This window comes from Anopheles nili, chromosome 3, assembly GCF_943737925.1.
Source record: "Anopheles nili chromosome 3, idAnoNiliSN_F5_01, whole genome shotgun sequence".
Classification (NCBI taxonomy): domain Eukaryota; kingdom Metazoa; phylum Arthropoda; class Insecta; order Diptera; family Culicidae; genus Anopheles; species Anopheles nili.
Window position 1 is genome coordinate 69,024,366 of NC_071292.1, and position 27,713 is coordinate 69,052,078.

The following is a 27,713-nucleotide window of genomic DNA, read 5'->3' on the forward strand; positions in this document are numbered from 1 at the left end:
GTAAACACGTCGTTTTGAAACGAGATGGATTGGAAATAAATTGAAATTTAGTTCGAAAAGATCGGTTCATTACCTCGGTAGATCTGTTGTATCAGGATACAACGGTAGATACACGATCAGGATTCGGATGTGCAGTGCAGTACATCACCAGAGAAGTCATTAGTTATTTTGCAAGGCTTGTCACCTCCTGCGCGTCTCGACTTGAGAGCTGGTATCGTTTTTTTATTTATTTTAAAACTCTCTTTTTATACGCGTTTGTTTGTGTTTTTTTTTCACTTTCTCCTGCTGACTACACGTTTCTGTACAGATTATCTCTCCTGGCGTAACAATCGTCTCGGGTAGGCCTCTTTTTTCGTTATCCGGTGCGTGTTCTTGTAGTTGAGTGTAGGGAAATCGCTATTGCACGGTTCAGTGGTGGATTGTGAACCTGTTCGCTTACTGCAGGCTGCGCGCTTTAGCCTCGGCGACGGCCTTCAGATGCTCGGCCTTAGCCTGGGCGACCTCGGGCGTGTCCTGGACCGGCTCAGGCAGCTCGGCCGCAATTTCGGTGGCAAGCGGCTGCGAGCGGGCTAGGGTGGCGAACGAGGCAGCCGGATAGGCGTAGGTGTGAGCAACCGGAAGAGCGGCGATCGGGGCGGCGGCGGCGTACTGGGTGGTGGTGTAGGCCAGCGGAGCGGCATGGGAGTAGGTCGAGTACGCGAAGGAGGAAGGAGCCTTCAGTTCGATGGCGGCCGGAGCCGGGGCGGCATAGGTGTACGCGGCAGCGATCGGTTGCGCGATCGAGTGGGTCGAGTAAGAGAACGAGGCGGGCGCGGCAGCGGCGTACGTGGCCACCGGCAACGGGATGGCGGCAGGAGCGATCGAGGCCACTGGAGCGGCAATCACCGTCTCAGACTCGTCCTTCTCGGCGGCGGCGTTACGCAGCTTGGCCTCCTCAATGGCGGCCATGTGCTCAACCTTGGCAGCAGCTACCTCGGGCGTGTCCTTAACCGGTTCCGGAGCGGTGCGGGTCTCGACCGGAGCAACCGGCAGGTTGGAAGCGGCCACCCGGAATCCGTTCAGTGCATCTGCAGTGTAGGCGACGGTCTGCAGTTTGTTCTCTGCGTCAAGGTAGCTGTAGGAGCCGCGGGTGATGCCATCGAACGTCTTGGACTCCGCCTTGGCCGACAGTCCTCCACTGTATCCATATGAGTACTGGCCGAGCTCGTCCTGTGCGTGGTACTGGCTGTGCAGCTCTGCCGGACCGGCCGCCACATACGTCGTCAGTGGTGCCGCGGCCGTGGCGTACAGGGCCGGAGCGGGCTGAGCGTAGGTGGCGTAGATCGCGGCCGATGGTGCGGCGGTGGCGACGGCCAGCAAGGACGACACGACGACGAACAGTTTCATATTTGATACACGAGTGTTGGTGACTTTACACAAGAAGTAAATTCGAAAGCGCTGCTGGTGGTTACCACTCAGTACTCGCTCGAGTTGGAGGATGAAACGCGATTGATGCTGGTTCGGTTAATTGGACCGTGCTTTTATACGCGAACCATCTGGGGTTCTGGCTTGGAAGGAGATGGCGAAAAAGGACAAGGAAAAAAAGAACGGAAATCACTCGAGCCATCGATCGATCGCATTTTCCGTACCACCTCAGCCCGTTCTCGACGCAACCGGTGTCCCGGTGTCCTGTGGGAGCAGCGTCTAACTTGCACGCACTCGCGCGTCTCGGAACCGGTTCGCTCGGAACTGCCCATCGTATTGTCGGGTGGCACGTTCCGGCGACCTTGCTACAGATACGGTGTACTCGTCCAGCGGCCTGCGGGACAGGTTGCTCGTCCTCGTCCTGCCTCCGGGGAGGTTCTGCACATTCACTTTCATTACCGGTGGAGTCGGCTCTTGACATTGGGCGGCAACGAGCTCGCCCTGAAAGAGAATTCGAAGGGAAAGGAAAGCAGAACTCAGGGGATCGCCCATTGGGCAGGGTTGAGCGCAAAAAGAATCTGCTGGATCATAAAGGACATCCCGCTAGCCTTTCCACAACCCGAGCCGGTAAGGGTAATGCGATACTGTTTATCGAATAGGTTTAGTCATGTAAAGCAACAAGAACTCTCGAGAATATTCAGAGTGTTTTATTTCAACTGCCTCAGAAGCTCTAGAAGCACTTCTGTTAATATACCTCAAAAGTAGAACAGTTTTAATGAAATACAAAAAATATTAGTTATGTTTGCTTTCTTCCTAAATATATTGGCATTCAAGAGGGTTCATGCATCAGTAAAAAAGATAAATTTCAAGAAAAGTTAAAATGGCTGTCTTGGAAAGTTGTTATCCTTAATTACTTACATGGAAATTTTTTTTACATTTTTTCTTCATGTTCTACTACCACCACTCCCTAGAGCCTTATCAAAAGAATTTTTTTCTTTATCAGCCATCAAACCCAACAGCTACCGGCATTTGCTTCTAGAAAAAGGGCTTAATGCGGCACAATGCGCAACGTGCGTCACATAGCATAGCAGGCGGCGGTATTCTGCAAAGGTCAAGATCATGGTATGTCGGCGAAAAGGCATGCGTGAGCGGTTGAACATTGCGATGCTTCACAGGGCGATGTGCCGGTACAAACAGACGCATCCCTTGTGGTCCGGTGGCATCCCTTCGCGTTATGCCGTCTATGCGGAAGTCCGAATAAAAACGACGTGAAGGTGTAAAACGAACATCCCGCGATCCCGAGACCCAGATGGCGATTATGATAATGCAGATGGTGTTGCTTCCGAACCCTTAGTGTTCATCCTCCTTTATCATTTACGGAAAGGTGCGTCTTTAACCCTTTGTGGAAACACTGTTTTTCAATTTTTTTTCTTTTTAGGTTTAAGTATATCGCGCATTTTAAGTATATTGTTTTAAGGTGTACTATTATTCATATCAATCATTAAAAGTTCAATTAAACCAAACAATCGTATGTTTATTTAAATGATGGTTTAGTTTAACGAAGTAAAAGAGCATAATTTTATAAAAGAAACTGAAATTGATTTCATCTTAAATTAAGGAATCTCAGGGCTTTAAGAATATCTTGCACGTTTTTGGTTAACGAGTTGGTAGTGAGCATGAAACGGAGAAGCTGCAAAATCGTGACAATTAATTAGACTCTTCGAGACAATTACAAGGGCTTGCTGCCGGTGACGTCCATGAAACGATTGTGTGAAACCGGTACGCACTATTTCATACAGTGTAGTGCAAATGTAACGACGGCAGCCCCGGGCAATACAGGACAAATGCGCTTTGAGGATGCGTTAACTTGTGGGATGGAAATAGCTTCCCATTTCCCTCTTCGTTAATGTGTTGAAAACGTGTGCGTGGTCAAAGGAAATATATCTCAGCATTTTGTGGTACGATTCCTTCACAATGGGCCGGATAATGGCTTTGGCAGCACGCTCGGAGGTTGTATTAGCACTACCGACATGGCCACGTGCACGAAGTGGTTAAATATAATATGCATAAGTCGATAAATTATTCAAACATTAAAAATTCCATTCGTTTTGATTCGCCATACACGTTGTATTTTTTCTGGCGGGAAAAGGTAATCTTTTATCGGTTCGTGTCATTGCACGCATTGAAGTCTTTTGAATTATGAACGCTCACGTAATGAACCAAAACAGCAATAACATGTATAACCATTTGCAACGGATTACAAATTGCCTTAATTTCCTTCGCTTTCAATTACATCTTTTATAAAAATAATAAATACAAAAATATGCTAACGTGTTAATTTGCAAAATGAAGTTTCATCGTAATTTGTAAAATTTGCTGCACGCAGAAGAAAAGCAATAATACTGTATTCCCATACCGTGGACATTGTATTTCCTTTTTACATATATCTTATATCCCCATGGTGAGCTGTGTTAAGATATGTGGTTAAGAACAGAAGAGAAAACAGATATCGTTCGAGAATGTCAGGTAACATGAAAGTATTGAGTTTCATTTATTTACCGTGAGTTTTATTCTGTCTCGTCTCAGCCTTAATTAGATTACATGGTGGCGTGTGTTCTCAGATGTAAGGGTTCTGTCGTTCGAAGAGCGTTCATCGAGGAACTAGTTCACCATTACCGGTTCTGAAATTTCTATCGACCCGAATTTTAAGAATGCGGTTAGAATTTCGAACAAGATTGGATGCCTATACAAGTGGGCAGATGTGAACATTTTGCCAATTAATCAAAACGGTGTTTCTAATCGGGATAGAGACAACAGCACAAGCAATATCCTTCATATTACAGAGGTTTTCAGATTTACTTCGTCCAAATTTCACAGTTACAAAATTCTACACGGATTTTCGTTAGTTTAGGCACCGTGTATGATTATGTTAGAAACGCATAAAAGTTCAATTAATTTTTTATTGTAATTTAAGAAATTCATGGATAGATTGAATGTTATAAAATCCAGGTTTCTTGTATATGACTCCCGTAAATGACACGTAGTTAGCATTAACAGCATTGCACGAACAGCTCCATGGTTTACTGCATTACAAGCAATTGCCATTCCTGTTTGGGTAGTAGCCGTAATTTTTAAACCTGCTGCCCATGCTCTCGACAACAATCTCTTCCCCTTGAATTGCTGTATCGTTGGATAGTTGAAGTGCTCGGGCAATGGCCCGTGAATTGTGGTGCACCACAAAGCATCTGACGAAATGTCACCACCGTGCAGTTTGAGCAACTTGACCACCACCCATCGCCAAAGCACGGGAATCGGAAATGTTTTCGTGTAAGCTAGCTCTACGTCAAAAGGTGGTTGATATTTACCGGCGTTTTATCGGAAGAAATATTTAGTTGTTATGCGTGCAAACCGTTCCTTGCTCTCATGGGCATTACGATTACGTTCGGTAGTAACAGTCGGGGAGAAGTGAGACGTTACCTTTTTTAAGATGCAGGTGCATGTTCACCCACGGTTTTAAATTGATTTTTTTCAAATTTTAATCAAAGATGGGTGACTTACAATAAAACATCGTATGCGCAAGTGAAGAGCTAGTACAGGGGATACCAAAAGGTAAAGTATTATAATGTTAAGAACAAATGTTTAAGGAAGCACTATACAGTCATCAGAAGTGAAAGAATTATTTTTTTGTCTTAGCAATTTACTATTTTTTTTAAACATTTTGTATCATATTGATTGTCGTATTCCTAGACGAAAAACGCAAAAACGGTTGTAGAAACAAACCGTTTTAAAAATAATACAAATATTAATACAAATTTATTGTTTTTGGAAGTTCGTGATGAGTCCGTTTTTTTTGTTTTATTCAGTTACTTATTATAAAATTTGAGAAAATATTTTAATATTAAAGATGCTATTGCTATAAATGGATTGGAAGAGGCTGAGCTACATATGAGTCCTTGAACTAGGAACCGGTTACACTTTCTCGGTATAAAGTTTCTGAGAAATTATTTATTTTCTGTGAACATATTGTCATTATTCATGTGTCGTTTTTAAGAGACGTGGATCGACAAGATTATGATAAATGATCTTGGCTTACCCATCACTGTCGTCATCATTTTGAATTGTGCATAGTGTACATATATAATCAATTTATAAGCAAAATGAAATATAGCGATTGTACGAGTATTTTATAGATCTTTACAGATTAGTAAGAACTCATATATTCATAAATTTATTATATTGTTCATATATATTTTACACCGGCTGGTCTTTGAGGCTTGTGAGCCATTTAATTAATACTCTGACTGTTGTATTGCGAACATGGTTAAAACTATATACGTAGGATGAAAAACTTAACTTATATTCTGAACTTTTTCAGTTATCTTATAAGTTTCTACTATTCTATCTAGTTTGAGAATAAATCGTTTGCAACAATTTTGCAGTACTAGAACTACGAGCAGAAAACATGATCCATTCGAGTAGTGGGATAAAATTTCGAGCAGTAGTGTTGATCGTCGAGCTGTCAATCTCCAAACAAAATAATAAACAGTAACTGAAGTGACGACAGAAGAATAACGAATTTCAATTTGTTATGATCACTTACGTTGTTACAAACCATTAGAGTGTTATTGTAATACTCTGAAAATCACACTGTGTGGAGAAAGAACATTTCTATCAAATTGGTAAGAGCAAATTTCAAAAGTTAGATATCATGTTTTCAAACCCCACTACTGAATCTTGTAACATGGGTATTTTATTTCATAGAAAGCATCTATGCAAAATGAATGTCGCACAAGTTTTAAAAGATCATCCTCCACCTCTGACTCTACTACCACGTTGTAATGATCAATATAAACAGATACGAACGATATTATTGAACAAAAAACAGGTAGTGCAAGATTTTCGAACAAAATGCCGATTTTGTTTGATTAACGACGTAAAAGAAAACACGGCTGCTAGCTCACAACAAGAATGCCAAAAGATGATCGAGAATGTATTTCCCTTTCCTGTAGGTATTACGATAAAAATACAAAAACCTTGAAGAATTAAAACTTATTTTTATTTATTTTAGATACCAAGAATCCCTGAACTGCCGATACAGGTTTGTATCGAATGTAGCTTAATGCTACACAATTGTTACACCTTCATCCAGAAAGTACGTTTAAATCAGACCTATCTACAGCAGAGACTAAAAGGAATCAGACATGTAAATCAATACGAAGATAAGAAAATAATTGATACCGTTGAATCTGCGATAGAAAAACAGGCTTTTGAATTAAGAAACATACAAGGTCAGTGTATAAGCGACTTACCTTCCATAAATAAGAATATTGTCGTTAAAAGAGAAGATCTCGCTGATAAAGAGGGTCTTGTAAAGGTAGAAGTGCCAGACGACGAACCGATTTATGATGCAGCCAAGACAATAGAGATGAAGCTATGGGACCCACTCACTAGAAACTTAGCTGGCCAGGGTTTAACTGCTCCAACCGACATACATAAGAGTGTTGTTAAAACCGAAAATAAGTTTAAAGAAACATTTATGTCTCCAAAGGAAGAAAACGAAGAAGGTAGTTTCATAGGAAGTTTATGGCTTGATTGCAAAACAGTTTAGAATGGTGATCGAAACGAGAATGCTGATGCAAATATGATAAGCCATAATAAGATCATAATAAGCCATAATATAAGCAACATAAGGTCAAAATAAGGTAGCACATGCAAATGATTGATTCGAAATCCTGTTCAAGTGTGATAAATGCTTCGAATCTTTTATAAAATTTCAGTTCTTGTGCCGCAGCATATGTATACGATTACAAAATATCCGTTATACTACAGAGCAAATAGGTTTTTGCAGCTCAGAAAGCATATTAGTTTTGAACACCGTCTATAAAACATTATTATTTATGAGAAAATTCCCATTTTTTTTTCAAAATCCGTCCAGTCCCCTTCGAGAAGCAACGACTGTATGAAAGATAATTACAACTTTTTTTTCTGATGATTTGTCAGTTTTATACGAAATAAACTATATTTTAAAATGTATTTGTCTGGAATATTTTTGTGTGGAACTTATTTAACATAAATAAAAATCTATCGTGTACAACATGTATGTCTCAACCAATGCAAATAATCGCATTTTAAACGAAACATTTTCAAAATTTTAATATTTGAAATGTTTACTGTTGACTAGACGAAAATGATTATGTCGTTTAGTCAATAGAAATGGCTGCAGGTTGAAGCATGATATATTTCCTTGATGAAAATTGAAAAAGACCTAGGTGCTTCGATTTCCACTGTTCGATTCGATTTTTACACTGTTACGTTATCAAAATATCTTTTCATTACAATTACACGTATAAAAATAAGCTACAAGTCTTTACTTTTAACTATGGAATCCGTAAAAGCAATTCCAGCAATAATTGGTTAACAACCGATATGGGACCTAAACCCGCGCGAACGTAGCATATCATTTGATTATCGCTCACCTTGTAGAATGCGGCAAGAACCTGCGGTTAGCTGGATGGAATGCAATTACAATGTCGTTGTATGAATATTGCATATCAAGAGTCAGTTGTGAGCAGTCATCAACGATAGCCTAAGCTGGTAAGACAGACTAGGTGGATGTGCGATTTTCTAATACGTTCTCGGTTATCCGCCAATACTATTCAATACTTTCTTTAATTAATCTCTATTGAAACTATTCAAACCGTTTTAAGAATAATCCTGTTGTGCGTTTCTAAAATTGGAGTGAAATCGAACGATCCTTGTCAAAATGTCTCTAGCGGGCAAGAATGCAGTAGTTTTCGGCGGATGCGGTGGCATGGGGTTATCCATTGGACAACATCTACTAAAGGCGGGCGTGCAGGTTAGAGCTTTTGAGAATACGAAACATAAAAGCATAGCTTACGACTAAGAATACTATCGTTTAAGAAACTCTTCATTCTGGACGTGGTGAATCCAACGATCCAGAATATGGCGTTCTTGAAGGAATTCAACGAAGGGGCCATAGTGCATTCTAAGCTTTGTGATATAACAAACCTCACACAACTGCAACAGGTATTGCAACAGGATGTGGTAGCAGCCTTGGGCACTATAGATATTCTAGTGAACACGGCTGGGATCGCTCAGAGTGATAAGCCCGAAAATGTGATCAACATAAATCTGGTAAGCAGAGATATCGACACATTTATAAGAATATCCATATAACACGTGAGCCTTTCACTAGCTGGGAGTCATCAATACAAGTCTAATCACATTGGACTTAATGTCTCGTGCAAAGGGAGGTAATGGTGGCGTAATAGTGAATGTGGCCTCTGTGGCAGGGTTTGAACCGATCCCATTCCTACCCATCTACTGCGCGACGAAACATGGCGTCGTAGGATTTACACGCAGTTTAGGGGTGAGATCATACTATATGTTGTACGAACTTTAAATTAACTAGTTGTAATAACTGTAGGTTGACCCGGTCTACGATGAAACTGGTGTCAAGTTTTTGGTCATCTGCCCCGGATCAACGCAAACGAAAATGTACGAAAGCTGCAAAAAGCTAACAATTGATATCAATGCATTACAGCAAATGTTGCTAAAATACAAGCCAGCTACAAAGCCCCAAAGGTTACCTGTCTTTAGTAAGGATTTGGTTACATAAGATAACATTTTTCAAAAGTTTATTTATCTTACAGCACGGATGTTGTAGGTGCTTGCATCGTACAATCTATAGTCGAAGGAGAGAATGGGTCTACTTGGATCTGCCACAATGGCAAGATTTTGCAACACACTTTTCCGAAAGTACAATTTAATTGATTTTTTCTCATTCACGCTACGCCACGTGTTTTATAAATTAAAAGCAAATATAGAGAAATAAAATACATGTTTAGAAGTCGACTTGTATAGTTCCATAAACATATATAAATTTTATAGTGCATGAATATTGCTCCAATTACATTACCACATGGGTAGGCATGTAAAAATAACATGTGCATGTATTCATATCACCGTGTGGAATTTTAGTTATGCTACGCTAATTCAAGAACATGTGTTCCACGATACTGTGGCGAATGTTAATAAACTCCGGAAAGTTTGTGGTGTAGAGGCATAAATCCTCAGATTAAAGGATAATTAGAGTTGGAAAAAATATTTGTAATATAAGAATGCGCATTTCATTGCACAAATGAATCTAATGATATAGTGAAATTTACTTTGAAAATTTAATGTCTGACACAGATATGTTCAACGTCATTTTGTCATCAAATAATAACCAATAAAATCGCCATCGTAAGTTAGGCCATATCCTTGGTTTACATTATGCGTATCCTTATTTTACAGTTGGGTTTTCCAATGCCCATTTATTAACTATCAAAAGACGTCGAATAACTGCGTCTTGGACTAATATCCGATTGCTAAATGTCATTGATGCCCATTGGGTACCTTTGTCAGTTTGTGATTATTTATTATTGTTGTCGTTAAAACAAGTATTTTTGTAATAAAAGTAGTTTTCCCTCATTACTCATTGCGATAGGGTGAAATTAAGATGGTGAAACTGGTAGAATAGTCGAAATAGCTAGCCACGGCGTCGTGGGTGAACAAAACGTGTCCCTATGATAGGGAGCATCGAGTGGAAGACACCGGTCTCTCGTCTGGTTGATACATTCAACAACCGATGCGTGGACAAGACGGTCGTGCGTGTTGCGCTCGTGGCTGGAGCGTGCAAAAATACAAATTCGTTGGCTGCATTAGGGGATTTTAATTCTGCGAAAAGTTTTGTTAGTGTACCAATAACAAGTGATAGTGTAGCATACTTTATATGCTCCGTGTTTCCAAAGTCTTCTTGAAATAATCTGTTTTCAGTTAAGTAATTTTAACCGGTGGATGCGCAAATTTAAGATACGCCGCCAATGTGAAGTTGAAAATGTTTAATATCGATACTGTGATTAAGTGAAAGTTTATAGTTTTACCATCGTCTGTAGCGCCATTTACGGTGTTGGTGTATAAAAATTGTCTGATGCTTAGAGCTCACTTGGCTAGTTTTTCGGAATAGTTTATGTGAGAAATTTTTGCTACAGCTTATTTACATTTTAACGCAAAACTTCCCACGTACGGGACCATCCTTTGCTTCGGGCTTTCCTGCAGCTCCTTCGACAGGTGGTGCTAAAACTGCTCACCAATGCGCTTGTGCATTCGTCCTTGAACGGTCTCGGGGAAGAGCAAGAAAGCGTACGATGGTGCACTGATTGTGATCGTAGATCTGACATTAAAGAACGTAAATGAACACCAACAAGCGGCACACGTTCACCAGAATCCTTATCATTCGTTTGATTGGTCAAAACGAAAACAAAACAACAGATTAGAAAGCAGCGTTTTTGGGATGCTGTAAGGGACGAGCACGAAAGAACGTATCCGGGAGCAACATATAAAGTACGCAGAAAGAGCAGCGAGAGCGAGAAAAAAGGATTGAGCGAACGTGTGAACGAACGAGAACCAGAGAGCTGCTGAAAAGACGCCCGGTTGCTGGGATTTTGTTGATAGAAGTCTCGCCATCTGCCAAAACCCTCACGCCACGAAACCGGCCTACTTGTTGTTCCTTTGAAGCTCCTGTTCATCTTATCTTCTTCAGCAACATGTTTCGCAGTTGAACAGCCATCGTTCGGACTAAAGGCAAAACCTAACCAGAAATACAACGGTGGCGAATAATCCCAAAACGCATCCAGGATTTGTAATCCGACCCAGCGACCAACGCCGGATGTTTCGATGATTGTGGTGAACGGAAGGAGGGCATCCCGTTGCTGCCGAAGCTGACCTAGTGTAGGAGCGAAAGTGCAGTCGCTCGTCACTTTAACGGCGTGCCGGGAGCAGCAAAAGGAACGTTTCTTCCGGGCACGATGTTCTTCCGGGGCGGACTCAGCATACGGCGCAATCTGTACACGCGCGTGCTGCTGCTCCTGGTGCTCGGATTGTTCGTGCTGTTCTACTTCAAAAACCTGACCGGTTCACCGAATGCCCTCGGTTCCGGGGAACCTCCAAAACCGCTCTCGTTGATCGCCGTCGACGGTACGCGGGATGTCAACGGGTTGGCTTTACTAGCGGCTGCGGCCGAAGCCGGTGGGGTCATGAACAAGGGCAACCTGTTGCAGGCCCAAACCGGCGAAGCTCTGTACGAGCAAATGGTACGGGCCGACCTCGCCAAGCAGCAGCCCGGACTCGGCAATAACGGCGAGGGTGTTGAGTTGACCGGCGATGCAAAGGAGATCGGCGAAAAGCAGCTGGCCACGATCGCGCTGAACGAGGAGCTGAGCGAACATCTCAGTTACAACCGAACACCACCGGATGGACGACACCCGGCCTGCAAGCGGAAGCAGTACGACCTGGCAAACCTTCCCTCGACGAGCGTTATCATTATCTTCTACAACGAACCATACTCGGTCCTGCTGCGGACGGTTCACAGTGTGCTGAACACTGCGGACGCAAGGCTCCTGCGCGAGATCATTCTCGTCGACGATGGCAGCACCAACGTGGAGCTGAAGGGAAAGCTCGATCACTACGTCCGCACGCGGTTGCCGGCGAAGGTGAAGGTGCTTCGGCAACGGCAAAGGTAGGTGAATCGCCTTCGGGTGATGAAACGCCGGCAAAGAGAGAGGAACACACGCGAGGTTCACGTCAAGAAAAAGGGGAAAATAACAGGGAAGAAGGGGTGCGTACGCGATCGCGCGCTTCAGCGGATGGACACGTAGCGGCGCGTGGTTTCGAAAGCTCGCGCGCATGGTTGACTCATTCTTGTTTCCCACACCCCACGGTTGCTTTTGTCATCTGGTGTCGTGAAGGTTGAAAATCGAGTTTTTTTAGGTTGCTGTTGATTCCACGTCACGAACATGGGGCTAGCTAAAGCAAACCATCCTTTATGAAGATTTGAAAACGTGTAATTTGACCCGGCATTTTTGGGTAATTTTAAGGGAATTTGTCAATATCTAACATGCGAGATATTTGGTCCAATTCGTCATTTGGACATCTCATCAAAAGCGTGTCTCTTGTTTCAAACCCCAAAATCCAACGGGCTCGGTTCCCCGCGAGCTGACGGCGAAAGGTCATCCAACTCTCGTCAGATGTGCAATTTTCATTCCCAAATTGCTTCGACGCGACTCGCCTTTCTGCAGACGGTCCCATTTCTCACCTACCCAGCCAGCCACAGTGGGTTTCTTCGCTAGAAGCTTTTCATTCCATTCTTCACTTTTACCCCACAACATACACACACACACACACGAATCCCCACGATTGGACTCCCCAACAAAACGCGTGCGTCTTTTCTCGCTCGCTGGGCGTTGTGCCAAGGAATTTCCATTTTTTTGTAGGCGTGTGTGTGTGTGTGTGATTTTCGTAGGGGTTGAGAACTCGCCTGCTGGCCCGGGCTGGCGTACGACCGTTTTAGGCCCCGTGTTTGATCGAACCGAGCTAAAAGATCAACGCACGACGACGACGATGACGACGGATGGATGGCATGACGCGGAAAGTAAAGAAGCTTTCCCAAATGTTTGCTCTTTCCCACTTCCAATCCGTCGCGGCCAGAAAGAACACTAGAATACCCCGAGAACGTGGTGTTCCGGCGTGGTGCGATCGCCGTGTTAGTCGCGTCACGCTTTGGTAATCGTTCCATCCCACGTGGAGGCAACCCACGAGGTCTACGCAGCCGGCTCAAAGGGAAGCAGTTAATTTACTCGTGGGTCCGCGATGGAGAGGATGCGTACGCCAATTCCCCGGGGAAACGGTGCGATCGCGTCTTGGTCTGAAGCACCGGGACCTGCGAGCTTTTCAGGCGAAAAAGGAATCAAAGCCGATAAGATAAACATTTACTGGCGGGAGTGTTAAATAGCGGTTGCAATGGTTGAATTGCCATTCGGCGCACTAAGTGCTTGGAGCGGTTGTTTCTCCAACCCTTTAGGGTCGTTCGTCAGGCTCCCTGCGTCCTCTGCACACCTCCAATGTAGAAGAAGGCAGGAGGGAGCCATAAATTAGAGCAACTAAACGCTGATTAACCGCTGAATAATGGTACGCTGTTTGAATGGGCGTTTTACTGCGGCTAAACTCGTGGGAATTGTAGCATAAGCCTTGTGCACTACCTACACGATCATTAGCTGGATTAATTTGTAACGTTACGTGCTGTTGCGTTGGTTTTGGACGCGTTTTTGGGCTGCCCTTAGCTGATCGGCTTATCGGTGTTGAACCGCGTGTCGTGGTCGCTCCAGATTGGGGCCTAATTTTGATTGCTCTAGTCTCCCTGTCGGCTTTCTACATTCACCGGCTACAGGATTCACCAATTAGGGATGCCAATTGTTCGTGTACACATAAAATCAGATCCGCCGTGTTTCCGAGGGAGCTCACAAAAGCTATCCATCTAGATATCTATCGTGCAATGAGCTCAGCCCTTTGACTCAGCATGTCGTAAAGCAACATCCGTTGCAGTTTTGATTGCTTGCACCCGGGTGTGTTTCCTTTGGCTTTTCATTATGCTGCTGCTTTCTCCTTTCGGTGCAGTGGGATCCGAAATAGAACATTGGCTTTTATCACCTGTCGTAAAACGTGAACGTGCATATGTGTGCAGATAAGGGAGGGAAAATGAAATCCCTCCCAACAATGAGGGCAATATTGTGGAGTTTTGTTCGCGAATGGACCCTGCTTACATCGTGGTTTCCATTGTTCTGCGGTCCAGCTAGTACCGTGGCACGATTCAAATCGCTGCTTCCGTTAAAATGTCGATTCCGAGAGCCATTATGCCCGTTGGGGCATGGCTCGAAAACGTGGACACCCTTCCCTGGGAGAGCAGCCCGCTAATCGCCAGTGAAAGTGTTCGCCGATCTTTCCATGGGGAAGCTTCCCTTTGCCAGCCATGGGCAGCCCGTGGGGATTGGTGAAAATTATCGATAATTTACACACAAAGCCGCTGGACACGGCCGGGGATGAATGGGTGGGTTTTGGGGGAAAAAGATGACCTTTGGGGTGGTGGCGTCCGGTGGAAGGCGAGATCTCGGAGCGGTGTGGGAAAAGATGGATGATAGTTGATGTTGTTGGACACTGGTTCGTGTGGCATTAAAATGGGCTCCAAAATTGTGCTTTCGACGTGTGCGATATATTCGTTTCAAACCTTTGAGGGATTGGGAAACCTTTTTGGGAGGCCTATGGAAACAGTGTGCCTAATGGTGGGTGGATCCTTTTTCTTTCATAAGACAGAAAATATTGAGTAAGTGTTTTTTGGGAAATTACTATAGGGTCGTCTTATCTGGGTATGCAGGTTCTGCGAAACTTTATATTCAATTACATGCATTGTCGTGAGCTTATATAACTTGAAACGGATTGGGAAAATAAGTAGAGAAGCTGTTAAGGGGTCACATTACCTACCAGATCAGAACGGGACGTACCGAAAAAGGCTTCATTCTGCTCTTGATCCTGGACGGTTTCGTGTTATGTGGTGTTTGGATGGGTGTTTTTATTCATCTCAAATGAAGCTATACGCAGTTTTCATTTGGATTGCATTTTATTTTGTGATATTTGTGATATCTTGTAATTGCGGCTGTGGGATAAAACAAAACTCTTTTCACTTTCTTCCAGCCCGGTGAAGGTTTTTTTTCCATTACAGCATGTGGAGTGGAAAACATCACCCCAACGGGGGCTGGAAAGTTTTCTTTGTTTGTGCATTTCCTTACGACATTTGCACGTTAACCAGCGCGCATCTCAACCGAAACTGACCTGTGCGAACTGGAAAAGTTCGCCGCTTGCAATTAGGGGAAACCCCGAAAAAATAGCGTGGCTTTTTTTCTTCGTTTACTCATTTCTTAGCCATTCCTTAGCCACACACAGCGAGGGTTTTAGTCGGTTCGCTCTTCTCCCGGCGGTTTTACGCACGGTTGAGTTTGAAGAATCCGAGTGAAGCTGCGGACAATGGCCAACGTATGCACGGGCGGCTATTATGGAGGGAAAATGCCTCGCTGCGCTTTCCCTGCATCGCTAGCACACGAGGCATGGCACGTCGGAGCACGAGAAGAAGTATCCGCAATTCCTGGGAGGAGGCCACCAAAAAGTGAAACGAGTGACATGCATGCCCCAGGCTTTCTGTAGCCGTTTGGACCACTAATCGGCCTCGTGGGGATTTTGTGAAGAGAGTGCTTCAACGCTTTAATGGCTAAAGTGCCTCTGTGGTTGCGGTTGGGTTTTTATTTACTGCTTCATGAATAAAAACACATCTTACTTAATGGCAGAATCTCGTTAATCATATTCCCGCAACGTGCACTACTGTCTTCGGCGGGAGCTTTGTGGGATTTTGGGTGACAAATTGGGGAGTTTTTTTTTTGGCCACGTGCGAATGCTTCCTTTGGTTAATGGTGAGATAATTTACCCGTTTCGTTTTCTCACAAACGCCCGTGCCGAAGGGTGAATTATTAAATTTCGCCGTTCTCCACGTGGCGCTCGGTGACCATCATCACAATATGCTTTATTACGTACGCTAGTACCATCCGATTTATTGCACCAATTGTGTGGCTCCCTGAACGGTTGGGTGAATTCAATTGGCGGTTAAAGTGTGTGTGTTTTTTTCTTTTCGTTGAAGTAAAATACTCTCCCAACCGTTACTCAAGCACCACTTGCACTGGACGACACCGTTGCAGCAGCATTTTCGCGCAACGTGTTAAACGAACCGTCGACGAATGCGTTGCATAAAAGCTGCAGTAAAATGGCTGGTTCTGTTGCAGCTGGAAAGAAGAGGCCTTTGGCTCGGTGGCTTGAATTGAAGCTGGTGTATGGGACACCCGGATTCCGCAGGGTTTAGCCACACGAAAATGTTTGCGACGTGTGAGCACGTCACCAGCCCTGAACCGCTCAGGGTTAGTGAGTACGAAAGGGAATTTCTTTTATTTGTTTTGCATAACACATGGAAAACGGTGTTATCATGTTACACTTTTTCTGCATTCTTTCTCCTTTTCCCGCGAGCTTTGGAAGTGGGTCGTGTTAAATTAAAGGTCGGTTGATACTATTATTATTTGGTAATTAAATGTTAGATTCAACCTTCTTCGAGATTCACTAAATTTTGAGCTGATTCTGGTCAAAGCTAAATCACATCGTTAATAAGGAAGATTGTTGGCTTGATATTATCGATGATCGAATGGAATTAAGTCATCTTTTCCAACAGAGTATTGAGAGAACAACATGATCTTCTAGAACAGCCATTTTAAAGTGGTGCTAATGTTACTAAATTATTGCTACCCTTGACTCATTTTGCCACTTTCACCTCCACCGTTCCCGTGTAAGTGACCTTTTCTGAAACAAACTCCTCAACGAGCAATGGGTCAAATTTCTAACTTGACTTGACCCCGAAACGTGACGAATAAGTCAACCGAGCGCGGAACGTGCCTGTCTCTGCTTAGAAATCGATTACAACACAATCTGCGATCCACGAAAATGGGAGATCGTAATGCAATGCGTTTTGCACACATCTCCTTAAGTCAGCATGAATCAACCAACTCAAAACAGAGCTGCGTTCGTCGCCCACGTCATTGCGCTTCTCAAAAGCATAAATATTTAAATTCTGTACCGTTCAAATACGCCCGCGTGTGTGTGTGTGTGTGTGTGTGTATGTACGTGTGCTTACGGTAACCAAACCGGTCCCCGGTAAATGAGGGCCTCCATTTAAAAAGGTGGAACCTTCGTTTGTGGCTTTTTCAAGGTGTCCTCCAAGCTGGCTCGCCTCAACGCACGGAGTTATGCTATTTGATCGTCTTCTCGACATTGGCACCCCCCATTCGGTGATCGTGTTTGAGGCTCGGCATCGTGGGCTTTGGCTCCACTGGTGGTTCCACCGGTTCCACTTTTCGACAGGGTGACAACGCATCTGCGAGCATCACCGGGTGGTTCGTGTGTGCTTCGAAAGCCCCCAAAGTGGATCGCCTTGAAGTGAATGGTCTCGCATTTTGATGCTTTTTCGGCACGACGTCGTTATTTAAAACACAGAATGGCTTTTCTCACATCGATCTTGAGTTCAAGGCGCATTGCTTTTAATGTGCACAAGCCTTTTTTTTGGGCTCATGGCACATTTACATTACCGCTAAACAAAACCATCATAACGATGAGTAAGAACTACTCCGTCTGGTTCTATAAGGCAGGTTTTGGGTGTAATTTTTCCAGGTGAGCTGAGTACGTCATAAATGCAAATTATGACGCTTAAAACATGTCTAGTGCTTTGTATTAAACGTTCACTTGATCTCGTTTTGCCAACACCTTGCGATGCTTGTCTTCTTATCAATACTGCTGTTGTTCAAGTGTGCTTGATATAGCAAGCGATTGTGGGATTAAATTGATTGTAATAAGCATTAATAATTACGGCCACGTTGCAGTTTAAACACCTCATTATTACCGCTTGCCTCGTCAGTATTGAACACCGCGTTTAGAAGGTTGCTTTTCGTACAATTTTTGCTACAAAGTAACACTTGTTCTAACAAACCCAACTCGCCGGCAAGTCTTACGATAAAGGCTTCCTATTGAAGTTGTACGATGGTTAAAAGAAGAAATAAATAAAATATCTCCCTTCATGCGAATCCGGCTTCGTCAAATGAAACGTCTACCAGAGCACTCCGGTTATGCTCGACAATGTACCGGTGTGAGACGAGAAGATCGTTCGAGCGGACAATCAATCATTCAACGTGGAGCACCCACTGTATGGAACCTTCACCAAGGAAAAGGGAGGGCTACTGTGTGTGCAATCGATCCACACGATCACACGGCCCTATTATTTATCGCTTCCGTAGTTCGTCAGTGTCTCTCCTTCATGGACACCGGCTGTCATTGCTCTAGAACATGACCCGTTTGAAAGGCGCATTTGCTGTGAAAGGTAGTTGGGGGGACATATTGCCTTGTAACCGCAATAGATCCGTCCATCGTCTCATCCGTCGGATGGATGGTTTGTGGACCGCACATTTGCACATCCCCGGACAACCAACCGAGCTGGAACCGGTCCCAGACCACGGGTAGGATGCCAATTTTCTCCGATGCGCCCATTTCGGGAGGCTTTCTTGCGCTGGCTCTGAACACGCGGTACGAGGACGATGGCAACGATTTGCATACGACAAGGCGCAACCCACACACACACACACGCACAGCCGGGTTAAGAGAGAAAGCGAACCGGTGAAACAGCTCCTTCGCATACCACCCACCCAACCAGCCACTTTCTCATCCCCTCCTCACGAAGGATACACCGCCGGCGTGGAGTGCGAATGCGGTTAATTAATGCCAACCACATCCAGTTCGCTATCACCATCGGTCGCATCTCTTGGGTGCGTTGGGTGAGGATTCGAGATGGGTCTCGGGTTTTGGAAAGACGGACTTCATAACTTGTTTCACCGGTGCCCCACGGTGGGATGCCGCCACAACCGCCAGCCGATAAAATGTAAATTTTTAGTACCGATTTGTGCCCCGAACGCTGTTTGGAGGGAGTTCTTCTTTCGTCCGCTGCTTGCGGATCTCTTCGCTGGGTAAGAAACGCCGATATTTTCGCAAACACTATGTTGCCCCCATCCCCCGGGGGGACCTATCTGAGTTGCCTATCTGGTTTTTCACGGTCGAGCTCGATAGTGGCCTGGCCTTGGATTCGTGGATGAGTTCAGGTTTAGGTAACCTACGAAAACCTACGGCAGTCGAATGTCAAGCGACACGTTCCAGAGCGTTCGGTTGAAGGACAAAATTGCATGCTTTTTGGACGCGATGATGTTAACGTTTTCTTTTTTTTTGTTGTCCCCTTTCGAGTTGGAAATATGTTGTGTGTCTTGTCGTGTGGAAAAAAGAGCAACTGCAACTGCTGTCCGAATGTACCGTGGTCAATTCATCATTCGTTTCTAGACTCAATGCGTTGCTCGTTAATCATCTGCCGCTTGGACAGTGCAGTTGAACAGCAGATAAAATCAAGCGAATCGAACTTGTATGAATGTGCTGGCGATAAAACGTTTACCTCATCCACGAATGTGGCCAATTTTTTGACCACCGATAAGAGGAAAGGTTTGGTTTCTTTCTTTCTGCCGAAACGGAACAAGTAACGGACTGATCGATAAAGAGTATGCAGTTTTGTTGATTGCTGCGCTTCGCTGTTGCATTTGCACTGGTGCAGTTGCTGAGGTAGACAAGCGGACTGGTTGGCGCCTACGAAGGTTATTTTAGTGATAGAGCGTTACTATAATTTCGATAACTAGATGCATTTTTCTCTATTGATGGTTAGGTGTTATAATTTATATGATGAAAATTGACCTGAGAATCAAAGGTTGCTTTACCACGTTCAGAACCTACAGATACTTCAGGTTGGCTTTAGTCATCATAATAAAACAGTCATGATTCTCTCAGCGCAATCACCACGCAATCGTGTCGTGAACTGCAATCGTTTCGCTATTTGCATAATCAATTTAAATGGATTCCTCCAGTGCCCTTTTGGGGCCGTTTAAACGTTTGAGCCTCATGACATACCAAAAAAAATCTTTAACATTAGCGTGACTGAATCTAATAAAAAGCAAATTGAGTCGAAAGATCGCGACATTAGTCGCTGTGAGACTGGTGGCGATGGCTGACTGAGATAGTTGTCGGTGTTTTTTTATGATCGTTGCAATTTAACGCCTTTGGAATCCTCTTTTGTTCGTACGCTTGGCTAGCTTAATGGGATCTGCTGGGATTTGATGTAATGAGCTAGGGGATTACTATTTTACACCCGATGTGGTGTCGAGGGAGTGATACGACGCAAATTGAAGTGAATTTAACACTTTCGCCTTCGGAAAACCCGTTGCGAGGTTCAATCGCTAATGAAGGATAATTTCAATCGTTATCCTGATGGTGTCGCATTAAACTAGTTTCAATTTCCAAACGATATGGCGTAAGGAATTGAGCGTTGTAATGTCTTGTGTCTTTTTTGAGCATTTGTATTTGATTGCATTAACATGTTACTCAAATTTTAGCGGTAATGTAGTTGACTTTGTATTTTTTTAACAACCGGTAATAACATTCAAGTAATGTGTTATCAAGCTGATTAAAAATTAACAACCTTTCAGCGCGTAATAGCTGCACTATTATATCTCGCTATCATTTACCGGTAAAGGAATGCTTTTTTTTTACCGGAATCGATTTCGTTCTGCTTAGCGAGCGGGGATCCATTTGGTAACATACAGCTAAGCATCCCGGGCCTACTAACCGGTTCATTAACCATTCATTGAATGCTCCGTTCCGGGGTCCACGTTTGTTAATGTATCACTTTGCTGTACATTACACGACGAATGGCGCGGCAATTTACTTCACATTATCATTTTATATCAAAACCACGTGGGCGTGTGCGGTGACCGTGGTGAAACTCCTCCACCGGGGAGACAATTTTCTTTTGCTCCCACGGCGGAAAAGTGCATCGGTTTTGCACGGCTGCATCCTCGCTAACTCTGCTCTCTGTTCCCTGGAGCCATCTCGTCGTCACCACTGCATTTACTCGCACACTAATCTAATCGGTGTCTTCATTTTAATAGCTTACTGTTTGCTTACTACCGACCGGTGGATTAAGCCATTTGGTGGGTGTTGTGAGGATAAACAAAAGAACGGATAAACAACACCCAGAGACACACGGAATTTATGTCATCCTGGTCGAGCAGGGAGAGCCGAAACAATGGGAAACCCTCCTTCTTTGGTTCACCGGCCAGCAGATATGAAAGTGAAATTAATGAGACCCTCCTAGCAGGGTGACGAATGGGTTTCGTGGGCTTTTCCCGGAGCTTGCCAGCGTTTTCCTTACGTTCCCAGTTGTTGGTGCCGCTTTGAGATCAACCCTAGTCTCGGTTGCGGGTGTGATTGGTGAGAGCGCACGCTTGGCACCTTTGGCCGGCGACATAGTTGGTTACATAAATCCTAGCCAAAGACGCAAATGGCGAAATTTAAGATGCACCGACTGGTGTTTATTACCCACCCAAGAGCTGTTTTCGCGCACTGATCGCGAACAATGGCGGTGCCCAGTGGAAAAGGCCAGCGTTTTCCGAACCGTAACACGATCTGTAATCCGGTTTTGGGGGAGTCCGCCAATCTCCGTGGGCTGTATCGCTTTGAATGGTCGGGAAACGAACACAAAACCCCGTTAAGGGATGGAGTAAATTTTGGAGAGCGATCACTCATGAGGGGATTTTTTTGGTCTACTTTTACTCCACAGAGTCGGGTTGATCAGAGCTCGGTTGGCAGGGGCTCGTCTTGCTAAAGCGGACGTTCTAGTCTTCCTGGATGCGCACTGTGAGTGCATGGTGCAGTGGCTGGAACCACTGCTCGAGCGGATTAAGGAGTCACCCACGAGCGTGCTGGTACCGATCATCGATGTGATCGAGGCGAAGAACTTCTACTACAGCACCAACGACTACAACGACTTTCAGGTAGGTCACTTTGCGGTTAGAAATTCGTTCTAAAAATGCTTTAATGAGTATTTTTGTGTGCATCTTCCAGATCGGTGGCTTCACGTGGGATGGACACTTTGATTGGCATGATGTGACGAAACGCGAACGGGAGCGACAGAAGCGCGAATGCCCAGAGAAGGATCTCGAGATTTGCCCCACGTACAGTCCGACGATGGCGGGTGGATTGTTTGCGATCGCGCGTGATTATTTCTGGGACACTGGCAGCTACGACGAACAGATGGATGGCTGGGGTGGGGAGAACCTTGAGATGTCTTTCCGGGTGTGGCAGTGCGGAGGTACGCTCGAGACGATTCCCTGTTCTCGTATCGGGCACATTTTCCGGGATTTCCATCCGTACTCGTAAGTGACACGTGATCGTGGCAAAAACCACGTGGTCGCTAATGCACTTATGGCATTTTTCCGGTAGGTTTCCCAACGATCGGGATACGCATGGTATCAACACCGTGCGGATGGCCGTCGTGTGGATGGATGATTACGTGGAGTTGCTGTATTTGAACCGTCCGGATCTCAGGGTAAGAAACAACGCCTGATCGAGGCAAACTGACCGAATTTTTGCAAATAATTTACGTGCAACATCCACAGGACCACCCGGAGCTAGGCGACGTTACACATCGGAAGGTGCTGCGTGAAAAGCTCCACTGTAAGAGCTTCGACTGGTACATGAAGAATGTGTATCCGGAGAAGTTCATCCCCACGAGGAACGTGCGTGCGTTTGGTCGGCTTGCTTCGCAAGCGGAAAATCTCTGCCTCGACACGCTCCAGCAGAATGCGGAAAAACCGTGGAACCTTGGTATCTACACCTGCTTTAAGCCGGAGGTGTCCGCCTCGCAGCTGTTTTCGCTGACGAAGCGCAGCGTGTTGCGTAACGAGCGGAGTTGCGCTACGGTGCAGGCAAGCAAATCGGAGTCGAAGTTCGTGGTGATGATACCGTGCATTGATGATGACGACATCGATGACACGTGGGAGTTCACCGAGCACCGGCAGCTGCTGCACAAGCAATCTGGGCTATGTCTGGACAGCAGCGACCTGTCGACGAAGAGCTACGTACACGTGGCCACCTGCCATCCGGGGATCAAGACACAGAAGTGGGAATTCCAGCACCAATAGGGAGTATATCCCGCGTCGAGATAGCAAAGGAACTAGGGAAACATTCCGTGGGTTCCAAATTGAAAGAATGCGAAACAGGATACGCGTGTGTGTGTGTGTGAGAGAGGCAGCGTGAATGCGTTGTAAGGAAGCTTTTGTAAGGACAAGTGTAAAAGAGGTGCTAGAAAGTGAGAGCGATGATATGATTCGATGTTTTTTTTTATATGTGTAATCAATTCGAGCTATGCAGCCTATCAAACTATCGCTAGCTCGTAGCTCTACTACCACTGACTAATGTGTACTGCAACTACTCCCTACCGTAAGAGTACTTCGACTGGAAGCAAAACAATAATACCTTGTTAAGGTTGATAATTGAAAACCAAGCAAATCCTCTTCCTTTCCAAGGATATTGTCGCATGATAAAACCAGGCATCAGACGTTCGACGCCCGTAGCTAGCTAGAGAATAAGGAGCAGATTTTAAAAGTGTAGCAAAAGAAGCAAGAACAACGCTTTTACAACTTCCGACGATATGTAAAAGCACGAACGAACGCGCGAAGGCACGTCGGGGGTGTTGTGTTCTTACCGTTTAGCGTACATGTGATGGGAATGTGAGCGTAGAGGACTTACCAACGGAATTGCAGCATCACCTGATGCGTAACATCATCACTACGTTGTTACCAACGGAATTGTTGTTAGGTTAGGACGAGAGTTAGAGTATCTACCGGGCAGGCACCACCGTGCACTGAAGTCCGTTTAGCCAAACTAGAAATGTGAGAGTTGAACTATCTGTAGACTGTGGAGCAGCTTTTTTTTCCTCCAGCGAAGCTTTACAGCTACATTGAGGCCAATAGGCACTGTGCTTGGCTGAAGTTGTGTGCAAATTATTTCTGTTTTTGAGGCCTATTTCGGCAGTTATCATTCACGTGTAATGCGAACACGTGTTGAAGATAGGAAAAGTGCTACTCCTCCAAAGCATTGCAACTACATTCCTTCCGTGGGTTTATTAGTATGTTAGGTCGTATATAGCACACTCAAAAGAATTCGTTTTCTTTTACAGAAACATGAACGTTGTTTAAGGGTGGTTAAGAGCGTTTTTCGCTTTGCAGAAGAAAAGATTTTTGACTTGTTTTTTTAAGATATTACCTGAACGTAAATTTGTACATCACGCTCACGCTGTAGTATTGCTCAGTTAATGTTTCAGCTTTCGAATGACTGAAAAGAACGATACATCACGAACTTAGGTAATTGTATAAACGTCAACTGATTTACTAATTTCATAAAAGTACTTACGAGTGTAGTTAATCTTGCTATGTTGATGATACACTGTACTGGTGATAAAAAGGCAAAAAATATTAGATCATGAACCGACTCAGATGTATGGATTATCGATGAAAACATCACGTAAGGGAAGAGGCAGAACTCGAAAGTGCCACGGAACTTTAGGATATATAGTGCCACTAAATGGAAAGAGGAAACTACCGAAGCCGATTCACTCATATTGATGAAAAGTGAGAGACGAAAGAAAAGTATGTAGGTAAAGAAAAACGATCGCTAGTTTTCTTATCCTCTGCCAAACTGCGCCATCATTAATGCCAAATGCAATGCTTTCAATGTTTCGGTGCGCCTCAATAGGAAAAAGCAACAGGAGTGAAAAACCTTTGCAAACGATAAAAATCTATTATAACCCAAGGCTTCCAATAACTAGTATGTGATCTATTGGAATTACCATCAGATCTTGCACTACTTCCGTGGCTCGATATTTGGCAATCTTTTTTGCTCAAACATACTTTCCAATGACGCGCTTAGTTTTTGACGATATGAACCTAACGCATCTCAGAATCAAACAGGCTGAAGGAAAGAGAGTGTGAAAATTGTACAATAAGTCATGTAGGAAAATCGAACCTCATAATTGGTGTCGAAAAGAGAATGATTGAACTGGTGTACAGGAATGGGATACAATTGTTAAAATAAAATATTTGTTTAAAAATAATTTCTTTAATTTTAAATTTTTTTATAAAATTTTGATTTGCTCGAGAATTACAATCTTTTATAAAAACTAAAGCGTTACATTCTATACTGTTCATCAAATTAGTCCTCATCGGTGTCGACAGTCTTGTATCCAATGTAGGTATTTGTGCTTTTCTATTGCTGATTAACATTGTTAGCAAAAAAGCTGATTTGCTGATTCTACTACTAAAATAATTGTATTACAATCATTTTGTTGCTTTTAAAGAAAGTTGTGCTTTTTTAGTGGTACAACGGAATTCGTAAATGTCAAATGTAATGTCAGTTTAAAATTGACAACAATAATATTTATATCTACGTTTGCTTGACGTTGATATCAAAAGGATTGTAAAATTACACTAAATAACATATTCAGTCCATTTTTCCGTTGTACAGCTTGATTGTGAGTAAAACACATGTAGTATTATCTACATTGTGGTGTTTAAGGTTTGATTATTTGATGTTATTAATTGGAAAAAGTCGCTATTACAATCTAGTGTAATTTGCCATTGCGTGAAGCTTAACGGAACATCATTGGAACATCATCAGTGGCTGACGAAGAAAATAAATGGACCCAAAAATGAATATCATTCGTAATGAGTATGTTTGCGGAGTGGAATCCTTCGTGCTACTGGTGTATTACAATTTAACCTATTTACAGCTTCAAAATTATGCCTCGATCTATGGTGTGCGAGGACAGCAATCTGCGGGGTGACATCACGGTTTCCTCCGGCTGTGTCATCCATCCGTGCTCTACAATCATTGCCGAGTCGGGCCCGATTATTCTTGGTGAGAACTGCATCGTAGAGGAGTATGCCACGGTACGCTACTTCATACCAGAGAATCATCCGGCGAACGATGACCGCAACGAAGACGGCACAGTGAAACCGCTCATAATCGGTCCGGACAACGTGTTCGAGGTTGGCTGCACGGTAGAGGCCCTCTCCATTGGCGAACGGAATGTATTTGAATGCAAGAGCTACGTTTCAGCTGATGTTACCGTTGGTAGCGGCTGCGTCGTAGGAGCCGGTTGTCGGCTGGTCGGCAAACAGACCTTAGCGGATAAGACTATTTTGTACTCGGGCCAGTGCCTGCAGCGGGAAGCGATGGATAAGCAGAAGTCGCAAATGATTCAACTTGACTATCTTCGGAGAATCCTCCCGAACTACCATCATCTTCGGAAAGTAAATCACGACCCAAAGAAGGCGAGGGCTCAGGTGTAAGGCGCAGAAGGCTAGTCCGTTAGTTTGGTCGTACTATTCCGTTCCATTTTGTCTTTGTTGTACGTAAATTGAATCACAATAATTTACTTAACGTTATCATCTGCAATCTTCGTCGTGATAATTTCGTAAAAATGTATCTTTTTCTAATTAATAAAATTTGCTTTCTATTAAATTTAAAATGGCATCATTTGAAATATTTTAAATCAACAAGCATGCTATGAATTATACACAACACTCAATGTATCAAACTCGTGAAAATTATTAGTGGTCTTCTTCAATGTGTAATAGTTTTGTAATATAGATTTAAATTTCTATTCCTATACATTATCGACTTAGTTACGCAAGTCTCTATTTTAAATTGTTAATATAATATAGATTTTATTCCAATAAGGGGAGAAAGGTTTATCACAATAATGGCTCAGTAAAATTCTGTAAAAAGATGCTTTGAATACGACGATGGTGATAAAAACGGCGTTCAATGATAACGTTGATTTTCAAATTTATGTTTCTAAAAACTTATAAACTTTGAATCAAATCATTCTCTGGTTTGAATATCTTCAATAATATTTTATCATTGTAAGCTAAATAATTCTTCAGTAGATAGGACAGAATTGATTCCTCATAATTTTGAAAGCACATAGTATGGTTGAATTTAAATCAACAACCTCTTCACGGAACCGTTACGCTTAGAAACGGGGTGTGACTATGTTAGAAATTGCGACAATTGGGTCCCACCCAGTCAGGACGATCAGATAGGGCTACGAAAAGAAAAGGAAGAAAAAGTGCATTCCACAAACCTTACTTCAGATCGAATCGTGAGGAAAATCAACCTGAAAGCAAGCTGAATAAACCTCATCGGTTTGTGCATTAGTGAAATGGAGCCGATGCAAAGCCACAAAAGCCATCAGACGCCGCTTTGGCTACAAAATGCTCCCCAACACGAGGTGAAATTAGAAGGGAGCGGGTGTGGGTGTGAGTGAGAAGAGCGCAAAATGCAGTGACCCTTTTTTTTCCTCGTCCGACCTCCCCAAGAGAACCCCAAGGAGACAAAGTTTTACCAAACAACTCGCACTACACTGGCCACAAAGGCAAGACCCGCTGTTGGCGAAGAGCCATGGCGAACGTAATTAATATGCACAGATGGCATTCCAGAACCGACGGGCCCGTCTGGTATTCCCGGGCGGCTAAATCGTTTGTGCCCAATGACGGCATCTCAACCAGAGGTGGAGTAGCAAGAAGGGCTGCAGGATGGAAATATTAATTTGCAGCGGAATTTTAAGCAATTATTAGAAGTCCACCGGGCACTTCAAACCGAGTTGTTGATAGAGTTTGTTGTTGAATTTCGTGAAGGAGACATGATGGTTCGATTTATGATGTGTTTCCTTTCATTTTTACGATCCACATCCGGTCGTTGTGACGTCGGCTCGGAACTCCCAAAGTCGCTGATCGTTATGTCTCTGGACATGCCGACATCACATGTCACATCAAAGTGAATTTCATTCTTATGCGCAGACCTGCTCAAAGCGATAAGTCAATTAGAAAGCCCTGGGAACGTTTGCA

The 27,713-nt window shown here is 43.8% G+C and overlaps 4 protein-coding genes across 4 annotated transcripts; 3 read left to right on the forward strand and 1 right to left on the reverse strand.

Moving 5' to 3' along the window:
• Nucleotides 1-229: 229 nt before the first annotated feature.
• LOC128722885 (cuticle protein-like) lies at nt 230-1,470 on the reverse strand. Its single transcript, XM_053816568.1, has one exon. The coding sequence runs from the start codon at nt 1,384-1,386 to the stop codon at nt 436-438; it is 951 nt and encodes a 316-aa protein (XP_053672543.1). The 5' UTR covers nt 1,387-1,470; the 3' UTR covers nt 230-435.
• A 6,697-nt stretch (nt 1,471-8,167) lies between these two features.
• Nucleotides 8,168-9,198, forward strand: LOC128724934 (alcohol dehydrogenase 1-like). Its single transcript, XM_053818656.1, has 5 exons — nt 8,168-8,260; nt 8,326-8,559; nt 8,621-8,794; nt 8,852-9,009; nt 9,078-9,198. The coding sequence occupies exons 1-5, from the start codon at nt 8,168-8,170 to the stop codon at nt 9,196-9,198; spliced, it is 780 nt and encodes a 259-aa protein (XP_053674631.1).
• Nucleotides 9,199-11,273: 2,075 nt separating this feature from the next.
• LOC128725356 (polypeptide N-acetylgalactosaminyltransferase 1) lies at nt 11,274-22,946 on the forward strand. The gene is made up of 5 exons (XM_053819096.1): nt 11,274-11,983; nt 21,584-21,797; nt 21,868-22,178; nt 22,246-22,351; nt 22,422-22,946. The coding sequence occupies exons 1-5, from the start codon at nt 11,274-11,276 to the stop codon at nt 22,944-22,946; spliced, it is 1,866 nt and encodes a 621-aa protein (XP_053675071.1).
• Nucleotides 22,947-25,448: 2,502 nt separating this feature from the next.
• On the forward strand, nt 25,449-26,313 carry LOC128725944 (dynactin subunit 6). The gene is made up of 2 exons (XM_053819717.1): nt 25,449-25,530; nt 25,592-26,313. Exons 1-2 carry the CDS (start codon nt 25,499-25,501, stop codon nt 26,151-26,153), a joined length of 594 nt encoding a protein of 197 aa, XP_053675692.1. The 5' UTR covers nt 25,449-25,498; the 3' UTR covers nt 26,154-26,313.
• Nucleotides 26,314-27,713: the final 1,400 nt, after the last annotated feature.

Coding starts and splice junctions, on each gene's coding strand:
- LOC128722885 (XM_053816568.1), bottom strand. CDS start 1,386: ATGAAACTGTTCGTCGTCGTGTCGTCCTTGCTGGCCGTCGCCACCGCC.
- LOC128724934 (XM_053818656.1), top strand. CDS start 8,168: ATGTCTCTAGCGGGCAAGAATGCAGTAGTTTTCGGCGGATGCGGTGGC. Junction 8,795..8,851: donor GATTTACACGCAGTTTAGGG/GTGAGATCATAC, acceptor TAATAACTGTAG/GTTGACCCGGTCTACGATGA. Junction 9,010..9,077: donor CCAGCTACAAAGCCCCAAAG/GTTACCTGTCTT, acceptor TTTATCTTACAG/CACGGATGTTGTAGGTGCTT.
- LOC128725356 (XM_053819096.1), top strand. CDS start 11,274: ATGTTCTTCCGGGGCGGACTCAGCATACGGCGCAATCTGTACACGCGC. Junction 11,984..21,583: donor GTGCTTCGGCAACGGCAAAG/GTAGGTGAATCG, acceptor TTTACTCCACAG/AGTCGGGTTGATCAGAGCTC. Junction 21,798..21,867: donor ACGACTACAACGACTTTCAG/GTAGGTCACTTT, acceptor TGCATCTTCCAG/ATCGGTGGCTTCACGTGGGA.
- LOC128725944 (XM_053819717.1), top strand. CDS start 25,499: ATGGACCCAAAAATGAATATCATTCGTAATGA. Junction 25,531..25,591: donor ATGAATATCATTCGTAATGA/GTATGTTTGCGG, acceptor ACCTATTTACAG/CTTCAAAATTATGCCTCGAT.